The sequence below is a fragment of the Vidua macroura genome, chromosome 9 (assembly GCF_024509145.1).
Source record: "Vidua macroura isolate BioBank_ID:100142 chromosome 9, ASM2450914v1, whole genome shotgun sequence".
Lineage (NCBI taxonomy): Eukaryota > Metazoa > Chordata > Aves > Passeriformes > Viduidae > Vidua > Vidua macroura.
In genome coordinates this window covers 15,436,584-15,462,151 of record NC_071579.1, presented here as the reverse complement: position 1 = coordinate 15,462,151, position 25,568 = coordinate 15,436,584, and the positions used below count along the sequence as shown (strand labels likewise).

At 38.0% G+C, this 25,568-nt stretch overlaps 2 protein-coding genes across 7 annotated transcripts in view; both read left to right on the top strand.

Moving 5' to 3' along the window:
• Positions 1 to 15,084, top strand: part of TLCD4 (TLC domain containing 4) — a 26,240-nt gene extending 11,156 nt beyond the window's left edge. For all 5 annotated transcript variants that reach the window (XM_053985743.1, XM_053985746.1, XM_053985745.1 and 2 more), the window contains exons 4-7: positions 1,473 to 1,531; positions 3,410 to 3,504; positions 5,367 to 5,440; positions 8,717 to 15,084. In XM_053985743.1, the coding sequence (XP_053841718.1) occupies positions 1,473 to 1,531; positions 3,410 to 3,504; positions 5,367 to 5,440; positions 8,717 to 9,032 (544 nt within the window). In that variant the 3' untranslated portion in view covers positions 9,033 to 15,084. The remainder of the gene's footprint in view (positions 1 to 1,472; positions 1,532 to 3,409; positions 3,505 to 5,366; positions 5,441 to 8,716) is intronic.
• LOC128811823 (holocytochrome c-type synthase) lies at positions 5,368 to 25,568 on the top strand. Of its 2 annotated transcripts, none has more exons than XM_053985741.1 (7): positions 5,368 to 5,440; positions 19,670 to 19,822; positions 20,322 to 20,470; positions 21,070 to 21,218; positions 22,311 to 22,430; positions 22,936 to 23,022; positions 23,242 to 25,568. In XM_053985741.1, the coding sequence occupies exons 2-7, from the start codon at positions 19,705 to 19,707 to the stop codon at positions 23,438 to 23,440; spliced, it is 822 nt and encodes a 273-aa protein (XP_053841716.1). In that variant the 5' UTR covers positions 5,368 to 5,440; positions 19,670 to 19,704; the 3' UTR covers positions 23,441 to 25,568. The 2 variants fall into 2 exon arrangements, with proteins under 2 accessions (XP_053841716.1, XP_053841717.1); XM_053985742.1 differs by lacking the exon at positions 5,368 to 5,440 and adding an exon at positions 19,198 to 19,243.

Sequence of the window (25,568 nt, the reverse complement as noted above, 5' to 3'; positions counted from 1 at the left end):
TGAAGGCTCTTGAGTGCAGGCTTAGTCTTGGTGGTGATGTGCTGAAGTGTGCTGGGACCCCTGAGAAGTTTAGTTATGATGCTACTGCTGCAGCTGAGAGCTCTAACATGAGGCCTCTAAAGAAGCACTTAGCCCACTACATATGTAGCTCATGAAATCAAGTTTTGAAGCCATGGAAAAATGTTCCCATTTCAAGCTGTATTTAAAAGAACATCTACGGCCAATCTTAACAGATTGAGTGAATTCCAAACTCTCCTAGTAATGATTTTTCTTCACCTAACAGCAGAATTCTGGTTTTGTGAGTCCTATTTTCCTGTAAACTACCCTCTCACTGAGGGGAACAGTTAGTTTTAGGCACTAAGAAAGCTTTACAATTTAGTGATCAGATTGTAATAATACAGGAAATCTCTTCCCACTCCTCCATTCCAATAGGATTAAGAAAAAATAGTTAAGTAAATAGCATTTTACTTAAGTAAAATGCCGAGGCAGACTTTGTATTGGAGTTGGCTGTAAGCACAGTTAGCTTCCTTTTTTCTGGGAAGGTTTACAACAAGGATTGCTTTCACAGCTTGTCTTGAGCAGTCTACATTTTATGGATCTGTTGACCTGTCATTTGAAGCACAATTCATATTTACACAAACATAGCTAGACTAGTTGCACAACTTAATTTAAAAATTAAGTTACGATCCTTGTGCCAAGGAAAAAAGACTTGCTTACCAAACTCCTCAAAGCAGGAATGCACAGAGGACAGTGGAGAGAAGAACAAACATTGCTTGCTGTAATGTGGATGCTTTCCTTTCTTGAGCTGTATTCACAAGTTTGGGTTTGTTGAACATTCTAGAGGAACTGAAGTTGTGGGTATGCTACGAAGAGCTTTGCCTGCTGAATGTTTGGCACCAAAAGGGAGGGGATAAAAGGTGTGGAAACCACTCTGAAAAGCATTTCTGCTCAAAGGTTCTTTGACTTCAGAGAACTGGCAAATAATTCCTTTCCTGTGTCCTTCTACTCTGTTTATCCCTATAAACATCCATCTGATTATGAATATGAAAGGAATCAGCTGAGCAAGATATTTTTGTCATCCTTAACAAACTTCTAGCACTGTCAGAAAACAAAAATGGAGACACAGAGTGTCAGTTAAAGGGCTAAGAGACAGAGACTGGGCTGTTCTCTTTTATCCTCAGTTTCCTGAGAAGCCAGCTCAGAGTATTTGCTGGGTTTCAGTTCAAATCTCTAGCAAGGCTCTTGGGGCAGTCTGCACCAAGGCAGGGGTTGATCCTGATTAGGGTAGTTAGTAGGTGTCTTGTGTTTGGGTGGAAAAGGAATCCACTTGTATGATTAGAACCCTTCTTAACTAGATTGCTTAATCTCTTGCTGATGGGCTAAGAATAATGTGCCCTGATGGGCATGGTGTTTGAGATGTGTATGTCCTTTACAAATGAGGCTGTAACTATGTATTTTTGGTATGTTTACAGGGGTGACCCTTCAATTGTGAAGCTGAATATTGCTATTACCACAGGCTACCTCATTTCTGGTAATTATGCAACATGTATATAGCATGCATGACCTGTTTATTTATATTGAATCACTATACCTATATGTTTATCCTGAGCTACTGTGGTGAAGATGTGGTATGTGTACACAATACAGTTTCTACTGTGGCTTTTAAAATTGCTAATGGATTTGTGGGTTGTGGTGAAATCGCAGGATCTTGCTAGCAGATGTGAAAGATGGAATATCTCCCCAAGCACTGAGGAAATACCACTGTGTGGCTTTGTCATGGTTTGATGTGCAACCACCAGCTCCAGCTCAGTTTTGTCCTTTGGAGTTGAGAAGGTGTTAGAGCAGTGGCCTTCACTCTCTTCTCGGTGCCTACAACTCGTAGCTCTTCCATCATGTTTTTCTTCCTGTGACCTGCCAGAATGCTGGCAGAGGAATTTTAGTAAGCCTCAATACAAGCTGAGACAACTGATACCATAGGATCCTGCCTGCCCATCTTTTAGTCTCCTTTTAAGCCAAAATTCAGCCATGTATAAAACATGGAAATAATTTATTTTGTATGTTATTTATTCCTACATATGTTTTATGTTCTTAATTTTTCTGTCAACTAAAATTGGCATGGGACTTCTGCTACAAAATGCTTTGGAGCTTTGTTTTATGTTGTGTGGTGATAATACTGGCTTATCAAAACAAAAACTTGTGACTTGGACTATTTTCAGTGAAAACTTCTCATGTTAGGATGAAGTCTCTGATCAGAAACTGGGCCACAGACTTGGTTATCTCATACTGGATTTCTCAACCCAGTGGAAGTGATAATCTGGTGATCAGCATATTCAGTTGAACTGTGCATTACTTTAAATGTCTGGGGTTTTTCATAGCTTCTGCTGCCATGTTTAAATTAATCAGTATCTATTTTTGAATAATTATACATTAAACTTTCATTGTGAATTAATGAATGCCTTTGAACAGGCATCTCAACCTGACCACTCATTCTCTCTCACTTCCCTATATAGCTGATGTTTAATTATTAATAGGAAGGGAGCAGCTATGTCAGATGATGTAAAGCCCTGCCTGAGGATAGCTAATATAAAAGAGATCAAGGCACACTCTGGACTTTAGAAAGGCACAGGGGTAAAGTCTTTGATTTGGAACCTTGGTCAATAATATTCCAGTCCAAAGTACTCATTTGCAGAAAGTAGGGACAGAAATGGCTTGTTCCTGTACAGAGAACAAAATCTTCTGAATTCTCAGACCATCATGGAAGAAGAAAGATTATTTTTTAGTAGTTTTTTTTTGTTTTTTTTGGTTTATTTTATGTTAAAGCTTTCTTTTTAACACTAACTTGCTATGTCACTTTTGCAGTAGTTAGAAAATTGGGATTTAATAAAGCAAATATGCTTCCTATTCCAAATGCCTCTTGCCGAATAGTTTTGGTAAATGGTTCCAAATTTACTAATATACTTTACTTTTTGATTTAGAGGTTCTCTGTAATTGATCCCTGTATTTGTTGCATGTATTTGTGTATTTGCTATGCCCCCTGCAGACATGCCTTTTTTTTTTTTTATGTCATTTGTTCCAGATTTTTAGGGTCATAACTGTGAAGTCACTATGAGATTCAGGATCCACCTTTTCCTTCCAAAATACTTAGGCTAAAGTTATTACATCTGTATTTCCATTGATGTGGAAAGTAATCCTTTATGGAAAGTGTTGGGAGAATACTACTGCCTAATGCTTTGACTGAAGTAAAGTCTTTATCCTAAAGATGTTCTCTTCAGGCATCGTTAATTCCGAGGGTTTCTACTGATGCCATATCTTGGTATATCTCTAAAATGCACAGAAGCTATTCTGTATAATATGTATAAAATGATTGTATAATAAATAGTTCTTTATAGTTATTTCTGTTCTCTTGTAGATCTGTTGCTTATTATTTACTACTGGAAGGCAATTGGTGACAAGTTTTTTGTAATACATCACTTGGCAGCTCTGTATGCTTACTATTTTGTACTGGTAAGTGCTGTATTTTCTTGTAACATAAGCAGATGAGATTAAAGAAACAGCTTTTATAGACCTCACTTGCTTAAAAAAATTCACTGGTTAATGAAAGGAATACTTATACTTTGAATCATTATTTTTATCAGTTATTTATGGAAAATGCATGACTTTTCAATGTTACATTCCAACAAAAATGTGTAACTTTGTTGAATTTAGAAACTTTTCTCAATTTTTGCTGTAAAGGGACTTTGACAGAAGAGCTTTTCATATTATTATGGGACAGGGTTTTAATATTTTTTATTAACAAGCTTGAATATTTAGTTGGAAAGTTAGAAGGAAATGGTTTCAAGTGGTTATGTTCTACTTTTGTCTCCCAGGTAACAAGTGACAGGATGAGGGGAAATGGCCACAAGTTGTGCCAGGGGAGGTTTATTTTGGATAGTAGGAAGAATTTCTACACTGAAAGGGTGGTCAGGGAAGTGGTGGAATCACCATCCCTGGAGGTTTGAAAGGCATGTGGATGTGGCACCTGGGGATATGGTTTAGTGGTGAGCACACAGAGCACAGTTAATGGTTGGACTCGATCTTGAAGGTCTTTTCCAGCCTTAATGATGTCTTCCCTGCCTACTGTGTGAATCCCAGGCTTATAATACTAAAAGTGTCGAGATGCCAGATTACTGTCAGATTTCCCATGTAATGGTTTTAAGGGGCTGAAGTACACTGTCAAATAAATACTCTGTTTCTGGTTGAAGATAATTAAATTTACTAATATTATCATGAATGAAAGTGAATTAGAGCTGAATATTAGATAAATTAAAATACCACTACCAAGGCTAATCCCCCATGCAGAAAATTCATTAGCTGTTTCTGGAGGAAACAGAAAGCATGATATTAGTGTGAGCTTCTTTAAAAGCATTTATTTCTATGTGGATCTAGCTCTGCCTGTGAATGCCAGTGTGTTGCTCTCAGTCTGTTCTCTTCAGAGAAAGTTACCCCTAAGTATGTTATTTCCAAATTGCCTTTTGGGGATAGGAAAGAATTTGGTTAAACACACAGGTTTTCTCTTTGGTGAGTGCAATCTGATGTGAAAAGCTTGAAGTAGTGGGTATTTGCTTGCTTGGTGGGGGAAAGAGGAATCGTGACATTCACTCCATAGGGCGTTCAGGAAACCTAAGGAAATTAAAAACCCCCAATCTTTTGATCTCTACATCTGCCAACTGCTGCTTACCCAGCAATTGTGTAAGTGGATACTGTGTGCCACCTGGAGGGAAGAGCTCAGCTGGAGGGGGTGTGGTGTGGATGTGCCCCATGGAGGAGCTGTGCCCGACCCACGGGCACGGCAGCGACCTGGCAGAGCTGCTGGCAAGGGCTGCCCCTGCCCTCTGCAGGAGGGAAGAAAGGAATCCTGTGCCCTTCCCTGCTGTCAAATAAGAGCTGGGAATTCATCTTTGCTTTGGCAAAATACGTTCCTACAGCCATGCAGGGAGATTTTTCTTCAGCATAAAGTGTTTCTTGTTTAAACGTTGAAAAATCAAAAATGTTTATGATTCTTTCAGACAGTAATGCTATCATGGTAATTAGTAATCTATGATTACTTGTGCAAACCTTCTCTAGTTAGTTTTCATGGCCATTCAGCTGTAGGTCTTATAAAGGTTTATTTGAAGTAAGAAGCTGCTGATTGGAGATACCTGAAGGACAATTGCAGCTTTTGTGAAAAAACTTTCTTTGAAAGTGCAGGAAAGGTGGCCACAGCTGGCAAACTCAGTTCCATTAAAGAAGTTGAGATGATGTATCATTCTGTGTATACTTAAAGACTCAAATGACAATTTCACATCTACATTGTTGATTTTGTATGTCTGTTTTGTTTTGCTAACCAGAGCAAAGGTCTGCTGGCTTATTTTGGAAACTTCCGTCTCCTTGCAGAGTTCTCCACTCCTTTTGTCAATCAGCGGTAAGTGGTTAGGGAGCTTTTCTGTAGTTCTTTTAAAATTTAATCTGCATTACTATTTCTGTCACTTAGGAAGTCTTTTAATAGTTGTCAAATGTCTGCTGACAGGGAATTTATATATATTGAACTAAGAATTACTATATGAAAGTCTTTTTTGCTATGAAAATATTTTGCTGCTATAGCTGCAACAGTATAACTAATATATTCATCTCAGAGTTCCTTTCTAGATTAGATCAGGCTTTGTATAAAATGCCAGCTTTTTATAAAATACCAGACAAAAATTCACAAATAAATTATTCTTTATTAACTTTTGTATATTCATTTATTTTTTATAATAAAGCCATCTTCAATATGGATGTTTATTCTTTGTATCATGGACAAGGAAAAGAAGCAAGATAATGTTGTCATCAGAATCCTAGAATGGAATTGCATTGTCCTGTATAATTTGAAATTTATTTTCCAATATTCCACACTTGTAGATCAGTATTAATATATGCATATGAATATCTAGAATACTATAAATGTATACTCTTTATTTGCTTTGAAAAATAGCTCTGCAAGTTATTTTGAGCACTTAACTATATCTGAAGTGGTTAATCTTCACACCTGTGATTAGAGAAGAAAGGGGCTGAAGCTTCTCCTGCAGAGCTCAGAGCCTGCCCTGGCTACTGGTTCAAGTGTTGTTACCTGATGTGCTGCTGTATCAGAAAAGGAGGCTGATAATGCCACATACTGCTGCAAGGGTCATTGGAGTTTCAGGGTGGCCTCTCCTCTTACTCTGTAGCCTTCAGGCCACAGCTGGGGATAGGATTTGCCCCAGAAAGACTTCACCTCAGGTGAGGGGCTTTGGTACAGAGCAGGGCTGCAGTCTTCTCCTCTTCCTCCAATTTTTTTCAGGGTAGGATGAGGACTTTGAGTATATCAGATGCCTTTTCCTTAACCATGCTTTTTGGGGTGTATGTGTGGCATCTGTTTGCTTTTCCAGATGTCTGGTAGAGAAAGGATAAGGCAAATAGAAACTGCATTCCTCCTGCAGACAGGCTGTTGCCCATCATTGCATTGTGACTGTAATCTCTGAAGTGTTTCATGACACTGATGCATTCCTCAGAGCTCTTACAAATAAAAAAGATTGTGTGGTAGTCCCTTTTGAACATCAGTTTGGTAAACTCGAATTCTCAGGAGGACAGGGTGGGATAATGGAGCTCTCCAGAGGCTGCTCTCCTCTGCCCCAGTGCAGTTGAATGGGAGATAACAGTCTGTTGTGGCCTGTGCTCTGTGTTCACAGAGGAACTAAAGACTAAATAAACACTTTTTTGAACTTAATGAAGAAAAAAGGGTTTATATTGTTATTCATGTCCTTGTGAAAGGCTGTTGTCCCAGCTTCTATCAAGATAGGCTGTCATCCTGGGTTCACGTGGGTTCCTCCAGTGGTGCTCACCTTTCAGACTGTGGTGTTAGAAAGAACTGTGGTACATCTGGCTATTAAAAGTAATTTATGTTATACTTTTAAAATGCCCATAGTGAGATTATGGGTCTTTGAATACTGACATTTAGCACTCTCAGAAAAGCAGAAATTGCTGCAGGAGATAATAAAGTCCCTTGCACTAAGGGATGTCATCTCATTAGTGCATGATTTTTTTCCATTAAATTTGAAGTGAATCAGACCCTTAAGAGAGTAAGTAGTGGGTAATGATAATGACTTACATTATCTTTCTTGTTTGCATTCTTACTCTACCAAAAGAGCTCTTATTAAAATATAAAAAGATATTCTAATCTTAGAACTGTCTGTGTATTTCCTGTCTGTGTTGTTAGGGATCTCTAATTGGAGGTTGTCTCCATGCCAAGCATTTAGATCTTTTAATGTTAGTATCAGCATTTATGTAATTAATTCTGAACTGTGGTGAGTAAAATTGTAATGGTAACTGTTATTTACAGACTTTTTTTTTTTTTTATTTGCTGGGAAAGGGAAGTTGCTAAACAGATGGCAATTACCTATACTAGCATGTTGCAGTATGTTTGAAAACCATTTTTACATTAATTTTCGATTCTGCATTGTATATATATCATATATATCTTATATATATCATTGAAAGTAAAGGCTTTGACTGTTAATCTGACCAAACATATCAAGTCTTGCTCTTCATGATGTCAGTAAGTGTTTCTATGGTGAGGCATCCTGCTTCCGGGCTGGACTGCCACCTCGAGTGTCTGGATTTTAATTGTCCTAGTTGCATGCTTAATGAATTTCTAGAATATTTCTGTTAGAGCTGGATGTCTGGAAAAATCTTTCTAGTGTACTTATAATTACTGAGGTTGTAATCTGTAGGTAATTAAATTAAAAATTACTTTTAAAACCAGGTTTAGAACTGTTTTTTTGTTAAATCATTTTAGCCATGTATCTTACTGGAGAAAAACTGATTATTTCATTCTCTTCCCCATCCCCCATTATGAATACAGTGTTTCAAGTTATTTTGCTGTGGTTTTGCCTGCCACTGCTGCACAATTTTTACTTGTTCATTCTAGTTTAAGTGTGAATGACAAAGGATTAGAGAAGTTTGTTGTTCCTTTTTCAACTCTCAGGTTCTGTGTGCTAGGCAATAGATAAGTTATGCCTGTCTACTATATTTATTATATCTAGGAGTAAATATGCAAGAATTCTTTTTTAGAGACCATTTATGACCCAGCAGTAGATGGAGAGGCAGTTTTTAGATTTCTCTTTTTTCATTGGATAAATGTTCCAAGTTGTGACATGATCAAGAGTTCACAATGTCTCGTTCTGAAAATGTTCTGGTTTTGGGCTGAACAGAAGCAGTCAGAAAATCCTAATTACAAGAAATTAGAGCTCTATCTGAATTACCAAATCCAAATGCAATTTTAGAGTTGCTTTCAGTAAGATAAAGAATTTTAGCTGCTGTTGGTATAAGCTATAACAGTAAGTAATAAATATGTCTTTATGATTTTAAAATATAGTTTTATTATTGTATATTACACAATACTCACTGAAATGCACGTGCGTTGTCAACTGGTTCACAATTCATGTCAGGATTTTCTATGTGTTATTCTGCAGTATTGTGGATCTCATACACTGCTTAAGTGGTGGGGAAAAAGTGCAGCCAACCAGAAGGATTTGTAACTAGGCCAAGAAAAAGAGCAATAATTTAGAAATTATAAAGGTAGAAGCAATTAATATATGATGAATTAAAAATAAACGTGAAGTAAAATAATTTTTAATGAGATGGCTTCAAGTCTGCCTGGTATTTGTGAACACTTCTTTTGCAGGTGGTTTTTTGAGGTTCTGGGATATCCCAAATCTTCAAAGGCCAACATCATCAATGGTGTGCTGATGACAGTTGTGTTCTTCGTGGTGAGGATTGCCGTCATGCCTGTGTATTACAGCCACGTAATTTCTTCTTTTGGAACAGAAGGTTTCCAGAGATTAGGATTTGCAGCCCAGAGCGCCTGGATGATCTCAAGTGTTGTCTTGGATATTATGAATGTGATGTGGATGGTCAAAATTGCAAAAGGATGCTACAAGGTCATATGTCTTATTGGACAGGAGGAAGCAAAAACTCATAGAAATGGAAAATCTGCCTAGAAATCATACATAAATGAAATTTCTGCTATGAAAATGATTTGGGTTCACTGAAACAGTGCACATTTCTGCCATGGAATGCTCATATTACAGAAACAAGGTATTACCTCTGTACTGACCTTACTCTTTCCCTAGCCACACTGCCTGCACGCCCAGGGCCACGCTTTGCGGATCCTGTCCAGTGAGGAATAAAAGCAAAAGCTCACACAGATGAGTTCCACATGCCTGTTCTAAGCAGTTGCAAGCATCAGAAATTGGAAAGGAGCAGACTGGTTACTGCTTGTTGTCCACCAGTGTGTTCAAAGTGTTTCTCTCAGGTTTCTCCGATAAAAATGTTTTATAAATCCAGTGAATACTGACATATCTGGTTTTTTTAGAAAATGAAAAATTCCCCAAACTCCTGATATGGTGCAATTTTCCAGGCACGTTTCTATGTTTTCTTCTAGGAATAACAATCAAGATTTCATTCTTGACAACTTTATAATTTTTACAAGAAAAGCTAAAAATTTGGCTTTGATTCTATGAAGTCTTTTACTGCTTTTTGTTCTGCCTTATATGAATGCAAACCATTTTGGGAAATTTTGAAATAATTTATCTAAAATGCTGTATTATAAGACCACATGATATCTTAAGAGCTGTTAAAATTCTCACTTTGATGGGAAGGATTCCCATGTGCTGTGCTAGGTTACATGCAACAGTACATCTTCTAAATTCCCCATGGAACTTTTTTTGTAAGTTAATATGGTAGATGATGTGTGGAAATGGCATAGTTCTTACTGAAGTGCTTTTTCCTTTGCTGCTACTACCTTTGAGAAGTGTTGCAATTCTTCTCAGAGTATTTTTAACCATTGGCTATTTGGATTCAAAGTTTAATTGCAAAGATATAAAAATCTTCTGTATGTGTGATGTGTAACTTCAAGTAATACTTTGTTCTTTTATCACAAAAATTACCTGTTTGATATGAAGCATTGAGTTTTTGTCACATTTTTCTTGTTAATCAAGTTAGAAATCTGAGGTGTGATTAAGAACACTCTTGAATTAACTGTGCCAAACTCCTCTAAAACTGTGTGGTAATTACGTAGAAGCAACAGTTGACCTCTGTAGACACAATTTTTTTTTGTTGTTGTTTTAAACCACACGTTTGTTAATAGATACTCAGTTATTCTGTCTGTGAACTTGAGGGCTTAGAAGACATCAGAGAGGAATCTCACCATCTAGGAATAGTCCTAAATCTTATTTGTAATACAATTTGAGGAAATTCTGAGTTATGTTTTATTTAAAATTATTTTGAGAGCTATATTTATGTGTAAATTTATTTTGTTTCACTTTTTTAATCCAGAATTGTGCCTGATTAACTTCTAGTTTTTTTCCCTTGGTGTAGGTGTGGTAGAAGTGTTCATTTTCACTGAGACTTCAGTGCACATCCCGATTATTGTAGCAATCTGTTAAAGCAATTCATTTTTAAACAGAAAGGCAGCATATTTACCCCGTGTTGGGTGATGAGTCCTGCTCCCTCTGACAAAGCTGGGTAACATGAGCTTTCCCCTCTGTAGTCAGAGGTGTGAGTGGCCCTGTCCTCCCTGGTGAGGAACTAGGCACTCCCCTCGTCCAAAAATTGCACGTAAGACCCAGGAGAACTGCGCAGGCTGCAATGCCTTCTAACCAAGGCAGCTGCAATGGGTTCAGTTGCCCAGTTAAAATGCTGTCGGGGAGTATTGCTGGGACTTGTGTAAAATGCACTTTTGAAAGCCTAGTTCCATTGCTCTGCTCGGCAGGCTTTTTTCTAAAAGTTTCCCAATCCTGCCTTGTTGAGGGAGATAGCAAGGATTGTCAGTACTTGTGGTTTTGGATCCTGTGGTTATTAACACTTCACAGACAAAAGATCTGTTTATGCCTTGGGAGAGTTAACAATGAATCTCTTGAGCTGTATGATCTGAGTGAGCAGTGCCTCATTTGGGTACCAGTAAATCCACAGAGAGTCCATCCTGCTCAAAGCAATGGAATCTTTTGTGCTAATTTGCAGAACCTGGTATCTTTTAAAATGTGATTTCAGTATACCTGATGCAAAATACTATTTTCTTTGCTTTTTACATCACTAGATCCCTGTGATTAATAGTTTTGTAAAAGCTTGTTCCTTTCTAAAACTGAGTACATTCAAATGTTTTGGAGAACTGTGCTTGAAAATAGAAGTCTGCTTTTCTTTTTAGGGAAGTAGGATGAAAAAATTGAGAAGATGATTTGGAGCAACTCTTAGGGTGATAATTCATGAAAAGTTTCTGAAATTTATAGTTTCTTACATTGATTTTAGTATTTCAGTACTTTAAATATTTTGTTGTCAGTAGAGGCCATTCATTAAAATGGCCTACTTCTCCACTTCCAGTTAGACTTGTGTTTGATAGGGGGGAAAAAAAAAGTAAGTCAAGCTATAATAAAATTGATGTTAAAACTAGATTAGAAACAAAAAACAATCCAAAACTCTGCATACTCCACTTTGGCCAACAATCCAGGATTGAAGGGCAGTGAGATAATTCTTTTAGAACAGCTAGTATTTTGGATTGCTGCACAAAATTAGTGTAATTAAAAATCTATTTTGCAACGTGTTAGCTCAAAATTTTATAATCTTTAAAAAAAAATTATTACAGTTATGTCCTGATGCATCAGAGGAAAATTTTCTAATTAAAAAAAACTATTAACAGCTGTGGTTTCAGCAAAGACTTTAGTAAACAGGCAGCAAAGTTGTGATGTACTGAATACAGTAGTATATAGGGCACTTTTTGCCTGCCATTAAAAGCTTATGATACAGCAAATTAGATAGCTGTGGCACCTATATTTTAATTGCACTTTATTAATTTTAAAAATGTGGTGAAATATTGATAAAATTTAATGTTGTAAGCTTGCGTCTGCTTTTTTTATGCAAAAAAAGTAAATGCATGGTAATTAGCATCGTAAGAAATGCTTTTGAATGTAATATCTTATTAGTGGCTTAAAGTTTCTATTTTTAACAGATGCATTGTAAAAGCAGACTCTTGGCATGTCACCAGGTGTCCTTTCTGTGGGCATATCAAATGGAAGGAGTGACTCTTGTAAAAAATTGTTTAGTTTTCTTTTATTTTCTTTTCCATTCTTCAATACCAGGTGACATTAGCTTGCTGGTCATGGGACAGACTGTTGGTACCGGTTAGGCTGTATGTAGAAATGCAGGTTTCCCTTTTTTATGGCTTTAATTTTTCATCAAAAGATGAGTAAATACCACTTTCAGAACTCTAGAGGGGAATGGTAGGTTAGGTGTTCTGTAACTGGTTTGTGGAATCAGTACTTGCAGAGAGGAAGTATACTTCAGATACTCATTTTCTCAGAGAATGTTTCGGTGGATTTCAGTGGAGAGTCTCACACAACAGGGATGCTGTATTGGGTTATCTGTGTGAATTCTTCAGTGGTAAGAAATACATCTCTGAAGCCTACTCTACCTCTATAAATACATGCTATCATGAGTGAGCTCCATAATTTAATAACTTAATTGCTTAAAAAATATAATCCATTGAAAAATGAAATACATGCAGAGGAAAATGAGGGGAGCTGACTGCATATATAAATTCTTAGCAATTCCAAATTATATACTAAAGTTTATTAAAAGTTAAACTATTTACAGTGTTTGGAAGAGAATGACTTCCATCTTCAAATATTGTGGGAGAAGATTACTCATCTTGCAGAACTAACAACCTAAGGGTAAAAGCTTACACAAGTGAGTAAATGCATTCAGGCAGCTTTAAAGAGGAGAAGAGGAGGAAACTTTGAGTACACACCTAGAGATCCAGATGTCTTCCTACTGCTGTGGTTGGGAGAACAGCAGAAGATACATAGCAGAAAGGTTTGTGCCTCTGTTTGTGATGAGAAAGGAAATTTTCTTCTTTAAAATAAATAAATATAAAACGGTATAAAACGGAATACCAGTTGTTGATTATTGTATGAAGAGGAATTTTTCCCTCATGGCATTAGTGTGTTTAAGCATATGGATGTACAAGCTTTCTGTAAAAGACCATTTAATAGAGAAGCCTGAAAAATCGTTTTGTGATGCTTCTGCTGAGCCACTCAGAGGAAAATAAAGGGCTGCTTGACAATTACTCCAGCTTAGTGTCTGGTGTGCTGTTGGCTGCTGCTGAAAGCTATCAATGAAGCAAATAGAAAGGGACTAGAATTTTCAGATGAAAAAGTGCAAGTGTAGAAGACTTTGAAAACCATTGCAAGCCCCTTTCATATTTTAATAACCTACTGTACAACAGCATTATCTGGCTACAAGGAACTCCATGAGGTAAAGTTTGTTCCTGGTCAGATTTCTCTGTCTATGGAATACAGGCAGAAAAAGAATAGTATTTCATTGCTGATACCCTGATTGATGACAGTCAGATGGAAATAGTGATAATATTTGTGGACTTTTAACCTTCATCCAAACCTGGATGAAATCTGTGTTAGATGAAGTTCTTAGGATTTTCTGAAAGCAACTTGAAAGTTGTTTTTATGGCAGAGAAGATGAAATATGTGCTGCCTGGGTTATTTAGAGATCTGGGATAAAGCATCAAGTCATACTTTTAGATGGTAACACTTGGTAAGGTTTCTTATCCATTAAAAATTCCTACTAGCTACCTCCTTTCAAAGTCTCGTTCTATTTATAATAACCAAGCACTTTATAAAAGCTCAGTAAAGAATGGAAGGTAGCTATGAAGAATAAATCATATTGTTTGGTTTAAGAAATATTTTGGCAAAAACAGTTTCATTGTGTGATGCCCTGCACTGAGAGGGCATCTGTTTAATACGAAATATATACATTTTTAACTAGTTGTAAGTAAAAGAAGTGTCTGTAAGAGAGTGAAGTACAAAGAGATCAGCATGGCTTGGTATCAACCACATAATGATTCAGTGTGCTATTTATAACTTCCTACTTACTGAAATTGAAAATATAAATGCAAATAAAATATTCTGTATTGTATCTTTATTTTTAATCTGTGTGTGGGATGTCAAACATTGTACTTGTCTTGTGGACAGGACATGCTTTTATGAGCCTATAAATATTTAAGTATATGAGAATCTGCACCCAAATGGAATATGTTGCATGTAAATTGTCTTCTAATTTTTTGAATTTTGGTATTTTTAAAAATTTGCTAGGTTTGAAAGCAACATTTAAATATGAATACTAAGCTGTAATACAGAATACAAAATTTTGAATTCAATGGGGTTTTGTTTATAGTAATCCTAATCAAGTTTCACAAGAAACATCAAATCATAGGGGGAGGGGAGGAAAAGGGCTACTCATGAGCTTGGCTATATAATTTGCACACTTAATATGCACACATCCAAATGTCCTGGATTTGTTTCTAGCATGCATTTACCAAACAGTGTTTTCTTCAATATTGACAGATACCTATTTATGTAGAATAAGCACAGCTAACCTGTTACAAAATCAAATTTAAAAACCTGTTTGGAACAAATGAGTTACAAGTTAGGCATAAGTAATGGAGACTGTAATTTGAAAATGTTTATATAGTCTACCTAAGAAGAAACATGATGAATTTATCTAACTTATGTGCAGAGCAAGGATGAAAACTGTAGATTCTGCTAGACTGATTTCTGATAAATCTTGACAATCTGGTTTGCAGTAAATTCTAATATTGTCACAAAATGTCAGGATCACATTATTAAATTCAACTAGTAATGTGACCTGATTGGAGTAGCAATCCTTATCATGGCACAAGAACTTAAACATGCAATATAACAATTCTGAAGATTGGTGATAAAAGTAATCCGTCATAGTAAAGTGAATTATTAAGTATTATGGGTTTAAATTTACTTTCTATTACAAGAAAGAATCAGAATTATTTGTTAGCATTTCAGTGATATTGTAAAGCATTTCTGTATTTTGTTTAAACAGTTTAGGAGCTTGCATAAAATTATATTGGCTGATTTTTTTTTTTCCCTTTGATATATGCAATAATGTCAATAAGCAATAAATTGCATGTTGTATGCAAGGTATTGGTACATCATAATAAAGGAAAGGAACACAGTTTCTTATTTTGTGAATTTTTCTTTCTTACTATGGTTAAGAACTTATGTACCTATAATGAGTACATCATGAAAGAACAGTTTTGGGGGGATTAAATTCTGAAACAACTGGCTTTTATGGTATCTTGAGATTTCATGCTGTATCTTATGTATTTTAAAGAAGGTGAAAATGGGTGTATGAGGTCTGAGCCCCACTGTTGCTCAGGTAGCTGGAATTTTGAATGCTGAAATTCTATGTAGGACATCGCTGGGGCCAGGAACGTAACATATAGTTTAAGTTTGTATATTGGGGAATTGTACATTATGTAAATTTGTGTATTGGGGAAGAACTTTTGGATTGGATAATATAATTCTATTGCATTGTCTTGTAATACCATGTGTGTCAGGGCATAGGCTGGACAGTTTTCTGAAGATTCTGGGGATAAAAAGCTGCTGTTGTCAGCATATTATAAATATGATGCAGTACACAGTCCCTTACTGCATACTCAGATGGGCAATTAAGTTCCTCAATATGGTAGTTCCTAGGTTCTATATGTGCATGGAAGCATGAATTGTGTGGTAAAGCCTACAGGTTTCTTTGAGCATCCTTAGAGATTGCTGCTGTTTTATATCTTAACCACTGGGTTCCAAGCACAGGAATTATTCATGTTTCTTTGGGTTTTCTTGTGTTATGTAGTGCTTAAATTGCTAGAAGAAAGCACAGAGCACTCCAGTGTTTTTACTTTTTTCTTCTCATTTTTGAAGGGAATTTACTTGGCATTTGTAAAGTATATACTTAAGGTACTAATTTTACATTGCTAATGTAGTAAACTACTCATTAACTAATTGGCCTGTTAGAAAGTGAGTGGGAGTTTCTGGGACCAGATGTTCTTTGGGGTCAGATGCTATATAGGTCAGATTTCCAACTGCTTGAGGAAGGAAAATGGGGCTTGGTAGGAGGTTTTTGTATTGGCACAGGCAGCTTTTAACACTGAATAGTGGGAAGGAAGGACTGAGCATGGCTGGGAACAAGGGATGCCTTTCAGTGAGCCATTCTTAAACTGATGCTTTCAACAAATTTTGCTTAAAGTGTGAGAAACATCTCTCCCTAAGATGTAGGATATAGGAAGTATTTTTTATATCTACTTCTTTGTCATATTTGGGTGTGCAGGTACTTTTCATTTTCTCCCCATTTTTTTTTATTACTCTTTGTGTTCTTGCTGAAAACTTTGGTTTCTCTCCTCATATTGGTGTGATAATTTTGACTAAGATTAAAGAAAAAATTCAATCTTTGCAATGGATATCTATCATATTTTCGAAGGTGGGTTACTGTGGTGTCTTCTTTTGCTCTGCTTTTCTGGAGTTCTCAGTGCAGTATACCTATGGGTAGATTGTGCTTCATTGAGATTGGGACCTTGACGTTCTTTGTGAAGAAGCTGTTACATTGAGTAAAAAAAATTTTCCTACTTGGCTCATCTTACAGAGGGTGAAAACTATTATCTATACAATAACTAATAGTGCAGTTGTTGCTTCTGGTGGAGAGTGATGGTGGAAGCAGGGAGATGGCATACTGACATCTACAGCATTATCTACTTGGAGAGGAAGGAGGAGAAGCAATTTTCCATTTGAGAACATCAGAGAGAGAAAATCTGTTTTACCGTAGGGTCCTTCTGCCACTGACTTGAAATATTTAGAAGCAGAGATTTCAGTTGCTCTGTGGGAGGATCTTATTAAACAGTGTCATTAAGTGAAGACAAGATGAGCAACTTGTGGCTGTTCAGCCTGGAGAAGAGAAGGCTCTGTGGACACTCTAGAGCCCCACAGAGGCATGTAGTGATAGGACAAGGGAGAATGGCTTTAAACTGAAAGAGGGCAGGTTTAGCTTGGATGTTAGGAAGAAATTCTTCCCTGTGAGAGTGGTGAGCCACTAGAACAGATTGTCCAGAGAATCTGTGGGTGCCCCTGTTCAAGGCCAGGTTAGATGAGGCTTTGGGCAACCTGGTGAAGCTGTCAGGAAAATTAATCCACAAACACCAGAGGTTTATGTCCAAAAAGGAGACAGAGGAGTCCTGTAACTTTATTCAAATAAAAGAAGTAATGGGGCATTCTCCATCAGGTCTCTCAAAATTTTTAGGGGATGCAGCCTCCTTTTTATCCTAATTTCCTGGCTGCATTTTTCCTCTCTTTCCCCATTGGCTGAGGTACTTCAGAGGTACAGACTCTCTGAAACACCTAATACCCTCCGCCCTGTTTTTCTTTTTCCTTGTGTCTCCGTTCTTTTTCTCTAAATCCAGAGATTTAGCACAGTCTTGAGTGAGTAGCAGTCTGTGTCAATTAGTGGAATTCCTATGGAATTTGTGGTTCCCCCCATTGCTTCTTTCACTTCTCTGTATCTGGCCTTATCTACCCACATTTTGTTTGTAAAGACACTTCCTTCTCATTCCTTCCAGGGGAAGGTGTCCCTGCCTATGGCACAGGGGTTGGAATGAGAGGAACTTTAAGGTCCCTTCTAACCCAATCTGTTCTGTGGTTCTGTATGTGTAGCAAGTGAAGACTTAAAATGATTGCTTAGTGCTGCTTACACAGCTGTTACTGTGAGTGTAGTCTTAGATACTGCAGTAAACTTAAATATACATAAACTGGGAAATGATGGAGGCAATCAGAGCATTTTCCAGGGCATATAATAGAGATTTGGTTACTGATATAATACTAAATTTCTATCTTAAGGTTCTATATGCTGTGCTAATAATTCCTGCATGCAGAAGGGGTAGAAAATAATTTCCTCTTAAGTAATCAAGACTATAGAAGGGCAAAAATTACTGAAAGAATGAATATTTGGTATTGCTTTATACTTGTATTTTTATTTCATGTTCACACTGAATGGCAATGTCCTTGTTAGTAAGAAAGACCCTACTTTGAAAGATGGCATGTAAAAGTTATCTCAAAAAACCTCTTGAGAGGAATATATAAAAGCTTTTTAAATTCAGGTAGATATATATTTTGAAATACTGCTGCTTAGAACTATTTCAGTGTGGTTTAGAATTTGTCTTTTTTGAAAGACATGGGAGAGAATCAGTCATTTCTGTATGTACGTACACCCTTCTTCCACATAAGAATTTGGATTTTTTTCATCCTAAGGTACTGTAATAACTGTGCCACTTGAAGATTAAATTCCTGTCTCCTTCAGTTCTATTTTTAATTGTTACAATGAAATAGAGTATATGGGAAAAAAACTATTGCTATTTTTTTAATCAGTTCTAATTGTTATACATTTATAATGAATGTTTCTCGGCTCCCCACGTGCTTTTGGCACTTGACAGCCTCTTTAGAATCCACGTGGTGGGATGAACATTGAAATAGTCCTGCGGGGTTTGTACCTACTGTTTCAGTGGTCACTGCATAGCCAGGTCTGAGCACTTGTTCAAAAGGGCATGCGGTGAAGGCAGTATTCCGTGCTCTGATGCACAGTGAGCTCCATCTTCTGTGTGTTATGCACGGTACTTCACACACACAGGTAAAATGCATCTTCTGGCTTGGAAATAATATTCTTAGGAAATCTTAAAAGATCTGTGATACTTTTCTTAGCTAGTTGATATTTAAAAATAACCTTAAATAACTTTACTATCTACGAAAGTTTAGTACTCAAAAGGATACGCCTGTACGGTATCGGTGCGTGCTGCTAGGACGTTGTGGGCTCCTTCTATACTTAAGCGATTATTTGCGGTTGTAAGGGATAAAGCCCCAGCAGGAGGTACGAGCACACGTAGCTCTGGCTAGCGCAGCTGCCCGGGGCTGCCCGCGAGCCCCGGTTCGCAGAGTTCGCTGTCGTTGGCAAGTTTACACCCAGCTCTTGTCCCCTGCCCCGCGGGCTCCCCCTGCGCCTCCCCCGGGCTGCGAGGCCTGGGCAGCCGTGCGCTGGGCGAGGGCGGAGCCCCGGGGCCGGTGGGCACCGATGGGGACCCAGCCCTGTGCCCGGCGGCGAGAGGGGAACCGGCCCCGCGCCCGCCCCGCTCCCGGAGCCGCGGCGGCGGGCGGGACCCGGGCTCGGACCCGGCCCCGTGCCCGCCCCCGTCCCGCCCTTCGCCGGCGGGCGCAGGCGTGCAGCGGGGCCGCGTTCTCGCGAGGCGCTCGGGGCCGCCGCGGAAGCTCGGGCCGGGCCGGGCCGGGCGAGGTGAGGCGAGGTGAGGAGGAGGAGGGTGCGGAGGATGTGCGGGGTGCGGAGGGGCAGCGGCAGCTCCGGGCTCCGCGGCGCTGGGAGGCGGGCGCTGAGGCGGCGCCGCCGGGCCGCGCAGAGGGGCGGGCCTGCCCTGACCTTGCGGGTCGGTCACGGCGGGGGCCGGGCCGGGCCGGGCCGGAGGGAGCCGCTGTCCTTCTCGGCGTGCGGGCACAGCCCCCGGCTGGGACCGTGAGGAGCGGCTGGGCAGCAGCTCGGGGCAGCGCTGCTGGGGGCTTGGGTTTTTGTTTGGGCTGGAAGCTTGTTACTTACATCGATTTTTCAATTAATTTTTTTTAATTTGTGGTGCAGCACTGCACCTGCACTTGGCGTTCATTTTAATAAATAGCCAGTGTAGTTTTGTCTTACGAATATTTGCTTTCTTTTTCTTTAGAAATTTGATCTTAAAAGGCCCGGTGTGCAGAGGCCATGGGTTTGTCCGCATCCTCCCCGGCTGCTACAGAGCAGTCGCCAAATGCATCCAGGCAGTACCAGCCAGCGGCGTCTCCACCTTCAGAATGTCCCATGCATCAGGAAAAAATGAGCGGTAATCATTCTTGAAATTTAAATGAGCTAAACTCTACATGGAAACAAGACTGAAAAATACTGCGTGGGGGGTGGGGGGAGGGAGAAATTCTGCAAATAAACTTGAGGTTTTTGTTTAACAAAAGTCATTCTCAAGTAAATTTTCCTTAGGAGGAGTCACTTGTTCACCAGAACACTGTGCTTTGCTTGTAACGACAGGAGGAGCTTACTGTAGAACCTGTGGTTCACTTCCAGTTGTCCCAACTGTTTGTGCAAACAGTTCAGAATTGGGACCAGGATGGGGGTACGAAATGAGCATTCAAACATTACACAGGAAACTCAGATCTTACAATGATTTTGGGTCCTGAAATGCAGGAAAGAGAGCAGTTAAAACTGTAGAAAAGCTCAGAAGAAAGAGTGAAATACCCATTTGCATTTATATGAGCCTTCAATGAACTTTTCCATTTCATGTATTAGAGTTTTCATCTTGTAGCAAAATGTATACTGCTGTTGTGTTTAAGGTTGTCCAATGCACATGAAGACTGCTGATCATAGAACTGAGAACACAGATGATGTTCCTGCACATCAAGAAAGAGCTTATGAGTTTGTAGCATGTCCTGTGAAGTCTGGTGCATCTCAAATGAAAGATGACATAGATCCCAGCAATATGGTAACTTTTGCTTGCTTCACATGTTTTCTTTTATCTTGTTTCTTCTGAAGTCTTATACCCAGAAATGTAAATAGTATTACTATGTAAGCTGGAAACTCTGGGGAATAACATTATTTGTTTTATTTTTAAGACTGCTTTTTTTCTTTTTTTCGTGCACATTTTTATTTAAAAACAAGTTGCATCTTCTTTAGCATTGTATTAAAATTTACATCTGTGGTGGTTTTCCTGTTTTTAAATATCTTTTGCTCTCTACTTACTAGTTACATAAATGTTTTTTATGATACATTGTTGGATTTCATTTTCTGTGTAATAGCAGTATGGTTGAGTTCTGATTGGCATCTCCAGGATTTCCTCTGATTTACAAAAAGCATTGCTCTTTTGAAAGTTGAAGTTTAGACAGAAAGCTTTCCTGTAGTCTCGTGATGATAAGCTTGTACAGAGTTCTACTGCAAAAAAGGATAATATTGGTGTAATTAAATAAAGGCTGTACTTCTTGATCTTTGTAGGAGTTGATTGATCATGCTTTGATTTTTCTCAAACACTGTAACTTACCAAAATGTTAATACTCTAGTTTGTTGTTGGTTCTCCTTGTTCTCTAGATGCCTCCTCCCAATCAGCAGCCATCTCCAGGTCAACCATTTCCATTGTCAACTGTTAGAGAAGAATCTTCCATTCCTAGAGCACATTCTGACAAGAAATGGGTCTACCCTTCAGAGCAAATGTTCTGGAATGCTATGCTAAGAAAAGGGTAAATACACTGTGAATTATCAGATGTGTCTGTGAGCATGGAATTCATGAACTAGTATCGTTAGTTATTGGTGTTTTTTTTCTTTTGAGAGTTTGTGGATTTTAACCAGTAAATAATAAAGCATCTCTTTTAAAAAAGTACTATTCTTATAAACATCTTTATATTTTAAAGGGTGAGTTGGTCTCAAAAGGCCAGATGTCTTCTAGAGATCAGGAGGATGGTAAAAAATGTCAAGCAACTGCTACTGGCTCAGAAAATTTTCTTCAAAGTCCATGCACAGGTGTAGACAAAGTTTGCATGATTGCCAGCTTTCAACAAAGTTGGTTTCATGCTAATGCTGTAAAATGACAGTAGAAGTTCTAAGTGAGAACATCTAACTTTGCAGAAGCTAAAAATGGGGGAATTTGCAAGTAGATATATTTGGTATTTACAAAAATTTAGTGTAGGCAAGACTAAAAATCCTCTTGTGATGATATTTCCTTGTTCTTTTGTAATGATTTGTTTGTCATTCTCGAACAGGTGAACTTTACAGGTAGTTTACTTTTGGAGGAATAGTAATTCTTTTTTCTATGTGTCAGTGTGGTTCATAAAACAGTATGACATAAGCAGCCTGTATGGAACAAGTTTGGCTCCTGTAAATGCTGAAATGTGTTAATGTTATGCCAGTTGATAAGGAAGCAAACATGCAGTCAAAATGCAGTGTCAAGAGAGATGGAAACTATTTCTAAGTGTTTGCAAAATGTATTGAATACAGGATTCTGTGCATTAGGAATGCAAGTGGGATTTTTCCTAAGCATTTTTATGAATACTGTGGATGTGGTGATGCTTGCACACTCTGATAACTTTCTGATCCAGTTAAACTGTTAATTTGGCTATGTAGAATTTGTGAATCTCTTTGGATAACCACACTTCTGCACAGAAAATGAAGTGGTCCTCAAGATGCTTAAGCAGATGAGCCAGAAGTTTGCATACTTGTATTGTGTCTTGCATACAACCTTAAATCTCGATTCAAAAGTTCATCAGGTAAAGATAGGAAGGTAGAGTAGTTATGCTGTAATGTTTATAAACTCTTTTCAAGTTCTTATTTTTTAGGTGGAGGTGGAAAGATGATGACATAACAAGTGAAGACATGACCAACATTATTAAGATTCATAATCAAAATAATGAGCAAGCCTGGAAGGAGATTTTGAAGTGGGAAGCTCTACATGCTGTGTATGTACCTGTGAAATGTTGCATATGCATTTGTTATGACAAAGATATGAATTGTAAACTTAGATTAGCATGACTGCTGCAAAGCAGACTGTCACTTTTTAGATCAGCATAGTCCCTGTTCCTACAGGACACAGACTAGTTAAGCATTTGGGATTATAAATTTTTCTCTGAAATTCTGTGATGGTTTTTACACAGTAGTTTGGATTATGGTTTTCTATTCTTTAATGTATTAAATCTGTGGATTAGATTTGCAGAGAACAGCTTTGTTGACAAATTAGAACAATGGTGTGGAGCATATCAGAGATACTTTATAATACCAGCAGTAAGTGCTGACAGAAAGTGGGTGACTTATCAAAGCTTTAAAAAAAGGAAAAAAACGTTGGGTTATATCACTTGTAATTAATTTTTTACTGTTGCTAAAACAAATTACCATAGTGGTTTAATCATTGAAAATAAGACTGTGTTAACAGGTAAAAACTATTTTCCTTTTTAACTGTGTGCACAGGGAATGTCCATGTGGGCCATCACTGATGCGGTTTGGAGGCAAAGCAAAGGAGTACTCGCCAAGAGCCAGAATACGTTCATGGATGGGGTACGTGGGCAGGGGAGAAGGTCTTTCAGTGAGATGGGAGGCTGGAGAAATGTGTCTGAAAACATGGTGTGGAATTAATTTAAACATTTTTCAGAACTGGTATTGCAAGTTAGAATTGCCAGAAGATAGAAGTACTGGTGGGATTTTATGGACAAATAAATCTTGGACTCCCTCTGCCAGGTTCATAATATCCATTAAAATACCTCCCTGTCTCTCCAGGTACGAGCTGCCCTTTGATCGGCATGACTGGATCGTTGACCGCTGTGGGAAGGAAGTGCGCTACGTTATTGATTACTATGATGGCGGAGCAGTGGACAAGAACTACCAGTTCACCATCCTGGACGTGCGCCCTGCGCTGGACTCGCTCTCGGCCGTCTGGGACAGAGTGAAGGTGGCCTGGTGGCGCTGGACTTCCTAACTGCCCCTGTGGTGTGTACTTGAAAAGTAACCACTTTCCTCCTAGACAATGGACGTGTGCATATCAGGACTTGAGACAGAAGTTCACTGCAGCTGTCATTGCTTTCATCATCACCACTGTTCTCTGGGGGTGGGAAGGGAGGACAGGGAAGTCTCTCCTTAAGTACACCAATGCTTGTGGTGTTTCAAATGGAATAATAAAGTTACAGTGGCAAAAACATGTATCTTAATTTTCTTAAGAACTGGGAAGCCTTTCTTATTTTGTCTCAGATTCTGCATAAACTTGCCTTCTTTTCATTTCATGACTTCAGTGCTGCTCCAAATACATTGCAATTCTGATTCTGACTGGAGTTTTGAGTATTATTTGATTATTGAAAACTGGAAATTTCATAAATTATTTCACATATTTAAAGTATTTGGATAGCTCCATGATGAATAAAGGGTAAAAGATGTGGACTCTTTCAAATTACATGTTTTATTTACATAACAAAACCACGTATTTGTTTTCATATGGACATTTTACCTATTCAAATACATACTTCCTCAGATAACTTCAGTTAATCAGTTAAAGGAGGTGTAGTATGGTATGAGTATTTTAAAGGTATATTATGTAGAAAAGGAGAATATACTCATGCCTTAATCCGCAATTTTTCTTTGAACTGAAGAACACCTGTTAGAAGCAGAAAATGAGTATCACTTTTAAAACAGCATTTCTAAAAGGACAAAATTTTTATTTAATGGTTATTTATTTGAATATTAAAGAGGTAGTTTTCTGATGTAAGAAAATGCATTATTACAGCATTTTCATGTCCGTAATGTATGTCATGTAATGAATTTAGGACAGAGCTAAGCCATATTTAAAGAACCTCCTGCAATGCATCTACATTTGGCATCCTGGCTGCATTAATGATATTTATATTTATTTAGCATGGTTTTTTATATAATAAGGAATTGCACAAGGGGGTGTGACTATGCAGCCACGCACATGAGTATAGGGAGGTGTATTATAGGTGTGTATGCAACTGGCCTAAAAGGGTATCAAAAGTGCCAAGGGAGGAGGTTGATTGGAGTGTTTTCTAAGGGCGATGCATGGCGTAAAGATTTGATTATTGTTTGTGCTTAGTAAGGGAAACTAAGTTTTTAAAGTCTTATAATAGCTTTAAGTTTGCACGACTCAGTAAGTTTCAGGTGCTGTGCAAAACACTTGGGAATGGAAGGGAGTAAGAGAATAGCACATTGTAGCTTCTCAAATGGGGGAAGCTGCCTTCTTGAAACTCCCCAACCTTAACGGGAAAGTAGCTGTAATTTCATTTTCTGAAAGTGGCCTATGTTTAACTGACATTGGAACGTTCCCTTTCCCTTTCCTCTTTTGATAGGAAGCCCCCTGTAATGTTTCAGGAAAGTCACTTCCCATTTAGGGAAAAATTAGTCAGGGAAGCTTTCCTACTTTAGAATTCTAATGATCATGAATAGTTCCCACTTCAGAGACAGCTGCTGTGCATGGTAGGAATAAATATTATCCAGAATACTAAGAGGAGAACCATGCTCTTACCCATATCCACTTTGCTTATTCCTTTTTCACCTTTTCAGTGATTCAGATATCTATATCTATATAGATATAGATACATAAATGATAAACAGGGAAGATAAAAATTCTATCTAAATCCAATGTATTGATGAGATAAAAGAGTGTTTTTATGAAGCAAATGAAGGAACTGCTCTGTTCTAACAGTAAAGATTGAAGAGTACTTTTTTGGGGTGGTGGGTTGTTTTCCTTTGGGATTTTTTTGGTAGTTGTTGGTTTATGTATTTGGCAACTTGCTACACTGAGGATTCTGTATTTCTCATAACTAAATATGGAAAGGCTACACCACTGTAGGGAGTACTTCAGAAGCTTCAAAAGCAGGAGTTTGCTTTGTTGATTTTGGCAGTGTGATGTTGAGAGCATGGAAATGGTAATTGCTGCTAAATCTGGGGAAACTGTCACAAGCCACTTCATGTGTTTACTATCTCCTGTTATGTTCCATCTATCACAGATTCAAAATTGTTCTTTTCTGTGCTACTGTTAATGAAATGTACTACTTTGTCATCAAACTAAAAGGAGAATCAAATAAATATACTTTTCTTAA